Here is a 6,000-nt window from a genome sequence, read left to right as displayed (position 1 = left end):
AGGCTAAGGATGGAGAAAGGATGAACTTAAAATATCATCTTGGTCTGGGTATGGTGATGTAGGCCGGTAAACCTAGTGACTTGGGAGGCTGAGGCAGGAGGATCATATGTTCGAGGTAAGCCTTAGCAATTTAACTGAGGAGTCTGTCTCCCTTACTCCCAAAAAAGGACTGGGAATATAGCTCAGTGGTAAAAGTGCTCCTGGGTTCAGTTCCCAATACTGGGGAAAATACAAAATAACAAAACCAAATCAAAAAGATGACAAGAAAAAAATTCCAAAAACTGACCCTCAAGTCAATGAATACCTAATTTATGACAAAACTATGTAATAATAGGAAAAGGAGTTTTCTTAATAAATGATGGTTTGTTGGTTGAAAGCAAAATCTACACCATAAGATATCAATTCTATAAGATTTAGGTAAAAACAATATAGTCATGTGTGGAATAACAATGTCTTGTTCAACAATGGACCACATGCATGACAGTGATCACCCAATCATTTATTGCCTGGTGACATGGTAGCCATCTTTGTTTGTGTAAGCACTATATAATGTTCATACAACAAAGAAATTGCCTAACAACACATTTATCAGAACATATGCCATTGTTAAGTGACACATGAGTGCATCAATTAAAAAAATAAAGCTTCTAGAGAAACATAATGATTTGAAATCATTATGTTGGGATGGGCAGATTTCTAAAAGAGGATACCAAAAAGTATTAAAGGAAAAGACTGATGGGGCTGGGGTTGTGGCTCAGGGGTAGAGCACTCGCCTAGGACGGGCGGGACCCGGGTTCGATCTTCAGCACCACATAAAAATAAATAAGTGAAATAAAGGTATTGTGTCCAACTACAACTAAAAAATAAATGGAAAAGACTGATAATCTTGACTAAATTAAAGAACTTCTATTAAGAAAAAACCCCAACATTAATAAAAGGGCAAGCCAGAGGCAAATCCATAAGAATTAAAATGAATTAAATTAAAGAATTAAATTTAAAAAAAAAAAATCCAAAGTTCACAATTGCTGGACTTTAGGGTATGTGTACATTCAGCTTCAATTTATTCTGCCCGATGGTTATCTACTTGAAACTTGAATGCTTTCTTTCCTTCCTCTCCCTACTTACCCTTTTGTGAGGCTGGTGATCAAACCTAGGGTCTTGTGCATAGGCAAGTGATCTGCTGCTAAGCTACACCTCTAGTTCCCTGCTTGAGACTTGAATAGGCATTTCATAAAAAAAGATATCCAGGGCTGGGGTTGCGGCTCAGAGGTAGAGCGCTTGCCTAGCATGCATGAGGCACTAGGTTCGATCCTCAGCACCATATAAAAAAATAAAATATTGTGTCCACCTATAACTAAAAAAGAATTTGGAAAAAAAAAAGATATCCATAAGATCATAAGCATATGTGAAAAGGCATACAAACTCATTGATCATCAGGAAAATATATCTTCAGATATATACATAGATCTTCAGATATATGGCAATATCATTTCATTCCCATTAGAATGGCTAAAACAAATTATTGGCCATACCAAATATTAGCAAGGAGTTATAACAATTATAACAAGTTTGTAAAATTTTGGCAGTATCTCCTAAAGCTTAAATATATATTATGCATACCCTATCATCCAAAAAATCTCGGTCTATAATTTATATCAAACAGACATATGTACATGTGTTCCCAAAGATACACATAAAAGATTCATAGCTGCACAATCTGTAGTATTCCCACACATTCAATGTCTATTAACAGCAGAATATTGTGCTATATTCATACAATGCAAATGAAAAATAAACAACTACTACATATATGAAAATGAGCAGATCTTGGGGGGAGCTTCTTAGTGGGTATTACAATTCTATTTCTTTTTTTTAATATTTATTTTTTAGTTTTCTGTGGACACAACATCTTTATTTTATTTTTTTATGTGGTGCTGAGGATCAAACCCAGTGCCCCGCGCATGCCAGGCGAGCGCGCTACCGCTTGATCCACATCCCCAGCCCCACTATTCTATTTCTTGACCTAGGTGATAGTCACATTCACATAAACATGCATACATTATGATAACTAATATGATTTTTATACTCATTTGAATAGAGTATATTTTAATGAAAGTATTATTTAAAGAAACTCCTTCTCAACAAAGACAAAAGATTTCAAAATAATTTCAGTATCAGATTCATTAAGTATGTGAAGGGTCTAAAATTTCCTTCAGTTATACTTTACTTCAGTTAAAGTTTCATTAGGAAAATGATATGTTATAGGAGCATTCATGTCTTGTGAACGTGTACTGTTCACTGTATTACCACTTCCTTACAAATAAAAATACAAGTTTTCAACTTCTAAGGAATCAACATGAAGACCATTTAGCTTAAAAATAAATTTTAACACAAAATTATGGTATTATTTTCTCATTCACAATTAACCTTTTACTCATAGTTATTTCATTTTATTTTAGTTTAATTTCTTTATTCTTCTGTATGCACAGGGAAAATAAAAATGTTCATCAATTCCAATCCATGATGTCAGTACTGAGACAGTACAGTATTTTGGGATGGAACCAACTCAAGCTTACCCTCCCAATTTCAACCTCTGGCACTCAACCAGGATCTTGGAAGGCTAATGATGATAAGGATGAGATCGTTGATTTAAAAATGTGTTTAGAATTGGCAGAGACAACTGGGCATGGTGGTGCATGCCTGTAATCTCAGTGGCTCATGAGGATAAGACAGGAGGATCACAATTAGCGGCTCAGCGAGGTCTTAAGCAATTTAGCAAGACCCTGCCTCAAAAACCAAAACACAAAAAGGGCTGAGGATGTGGCTCAGTAGTTAAGTTTTCCTGTTCAATCCCTGTTACCAAAACAAAACGAAATAAAACAAAATTGGCACATTCTTTGTACCTGGGACCACAGGTGAGTACCATTACACACAGCTTACCATTCTTTAATTAAAAGATTAAACCCCATTCATATTTGTAACTTAGAAAGTTAAGACTGAGCCAGCTAGAAGGTTGATAGTAAGTCTAATTTCCTAGGAATGAAAAACCAAGACACTGTGTAGGCACTGTAAAATTGGTTTTGTTTTTTAATGGCAGGTCAAATATCCTGAAACATAACATATATTTTGATAGTCTTCTAATCCCAGTTGAGTTCAAATATTAAAGTAACACACACAAGCTAAGAGAATTCAATATTGTTCCAAGGCACTTACTGAATCTCCATGACTAGATGAAAACAAGAACAATTAGGATGACAATTAGACAGTATATAATATAAAAATAACTTTTTGCTTACAATTTACAAAATGTATTATTATTACAATCTTTGATCTCTGATAACCTGCAATGCTGGCTGCATGAATCCAGCAATTTTAAAATTCAAAAACTATTTTCTAAAACTTCAGGGCAAATAATTTACAAATAAGGTACACAAAGATTTAGACCATGCAAAAATTTCTTACATCTTCTGTTAATAATATTTTATGACTGCAACTTTATCAAATTATATACCTACTTGCCCTGTACATATACAAAATAATGCATACATGATAAAACAGCAAAAGAGTAGTCCTTAAACTCAATTTATCATAAAAGTATTACTATATTAACATGTCTACAAGCAGCGTGTAACAGGGTTAAGAGACATTAAGGCAATAATACTTGAAGTTACAAAATAAACCATATTTAATACTTTTTCCTAAGGCAGGTAGATGGTCCCAGCAAAGTAATATCATGGTAACAATCTACACTGCTGTTAGTCCCACATTTTAAAGATGGAATACTATAAATCTGGCTTTCAGTGGCACTTGGATTTTCCAGTAAATTTAAAGTGTCTTTTAGCTCCCTGAATCATGTCCATTCTGAAGGTGGATCTCTTGGTCCTTTGGGTTTTCCACAGCGATTACCAAAACCTAGGGTCAAAACACCATAACTGGTCAATGTCCAGAAAAACCTTTATACTACCTAAAACCATATCCACAGACATCCTCATTTTCTGAAACAGATTTCCAGAAGGGAATTCATAATTCAAACCAAATGAAACTCTATAAATAAAAAAACAAATAAACTTTTATTTGGGGTAACTGAAAATAATTGCTTCTTTTTAAAAATATTTTTATTAGTTGTTGATGGATTTTTATTTTATTTATTTATTTATTTGCAGTGATGAGGATTGAACCCAGTGCCTCACACATGCTAGGCAAGTGCTCTATCACTAAGCATAACCCCATCTTGGCAAGACAGGTGGAGGGAAGCAAAGCAAAAAATAAAACTGATTCTATTACAAAGTAAGAAAAATATCTACGCTACTTTAGACTTTCAACACAAAAGATTCATTTGCTTATATATTGAAAATTTTAAAATATTTTGGGTTTTAATCTCAGTTGTGGAACAGAATAAGTTACGTATTTCATTTACTTCATAATTATTCCAAGACACTTTGACCATGCATATTTCATTCTTGGCAAGTATCTTTTCAAAACCTGAATAAACCTTAGTAAAAAGTCTGAAAAACTCAAAAGGAAATCCTGGAAAATGATCTTTTCTAACTCTTGGACAGCATTAACTATATAGTTTTTAAATTATTAATTAAACAAATTACCAATATCTGTGGCTTCTGTTGGACTCTCTGCTATTTGATCTTTCTTGTCACTGAAAGTAGATGGACATTCTGTACAAGTCTCTGTGTGAATACCTCCTACTGGATGATCTAAAATACAAAACAAAGCTTCAATCATCATTCTTTGTAGCATCATATATAAAACACTTCAATTGTTTTAGTGTGGGCAATAAGTTAAAAGAGCAACTTTTACTTTCGGTTATCATAAATTTTAGTGTGCACAGAAAATCATGTTAGTTATTCTCTTTTCTTTTGGGTACCAGGGATTGAACTCAGGGGCACTCGATTACTGAGCCAAATCCCCAGCCCAATTCTGTATTTTACTTAGAGGCAGGGTCTCAACTGAGTTGTTTAGTGCTTCGTTTTTTGCTGAGGCTGGCTTTGAACTCGCAATCCTCCTATCTCAGCCTCCCAAGCCTCTGGGATTATAGGCATGCGCCATAGTGCCCAGTATGTTACTTATTCTTGAGGGTACCTAGAAATTTCCAGTGAGAACTTTGGCAATGTGGAAATTCTTGTTATGTTTTCACTTTATTCCATATAACTAGATCTTGTATATTTCCCTAAAGTAGGTATACTACATGCTTTGTGTTCTAAGACAATAATTGCAACTGAAATGCCTTTAAATAGAAATCAACGGCAAAGAAGTTCTTGGTTAATTAATGGACTATTTGTCTTCCAAAGTAGTAATTCTTTTCAAATCCTACTTGTTTAAATTGTAGTTAGTTTACTCATTTAATTATCAATGTTTAAAACTGGTAACAAAAAATAAACTATTAAGATTCATTCACTCCTTTACAACCTTTATTATATATCCCCTATACCTCCTTGAAGAACTTTTCTAGAAACCTAGAATTTAATTCAAATAATACATGATTCCTATCCTCAAGATGATTAGTCAGCAAACTTCTTCCTAAGATCTTTATCACATATATTTTGTTTTTGTAAGTTTGTTTTTCTTTAAAACAATTTTTAAAAAGTTTAAAAGGCCCTTGTTCAGCTCAAGGGCATATGAAAAAAAATGAATCCAAGAGCAGGATTAGGCCTGTGGGCTACAGACTGCCAATCCCTGGCCTAGTGAAAGACAGAAATGAACATTTATTATAGTAGTGTGATAAAGTGATAAACTTTATAATGAAATAATCCACAGAGTACAAAAGGGACAGAGAAGAAAAACACCTACATAAAACTAGTGGTGGTGAGATATTCTATGCAGGGCCATATACTAGGATGAAGAGATGATCTAGTCTTAAGGTCTTGGCTTTTGAAGTAAAGGTCAACTAAGAGTTAGTGGAATCGATAATTTTATTATTATTTTTTGTGATGCTAGGGACTGAACTCAGAGGGTCTCTACCACTGATGGAAAGGAACTTACTAATAA

The 6,000-nt window shown here is 33.8% G+C and overlaps 1 protein-coding gene across 1 annotated transcript in view; it reads right to left on the bottom strand.

Annotated features, from left to right (window-relative positions):
• Positions 1 to 3,064: 3,064 nt before the first annotated feature.
• The window catches only part of Ptpn12 (protein tyrosine phosphatase non-receptor type 12), a 110,741-nt gene continuing 107,805 nt past the window's right edge, over positions 3,065 to 6,000 (bottom strand). The window contains exons 17-18 of the mRNA XM_076834998.1: positions 4,602 to 4,709; positions 3,065 to 3,912 (exon numbers count right to left, since the gene is read on the bottom strand). Coding sequence (XP_076691113.1) covers positions 3,851 to 3,912; positions 4,602 to 4,709 — 170 coding nt within the window. The 3' untranslated portion in view covers positions 3,065 to 3,850. The remainder of the gene's footprint in view (positions 3,913 to 4,601; positions 4,710 to 6,000) is intronic.

The sequence above is a fragment of the Callospermophilus lateralis genome, chromosome 1, assembly GCF_048772815.1.
Source record: "Callospermophilus lateralis isolate mCalLat2 chromosome 1, mCalLat2.hap1, whole genome shotgun sequence".
NCBI classification, from domain to species: domain Eukaryota; kingdom Metazoa; phylum Chordata; class Mammalia; order Rodentia; family Sciuridae; genus Callospermophilus; species Callospermophilus lateralis.
This window is presented reverse-complemented; position numbering and strand designations above follow the sequence as displayed.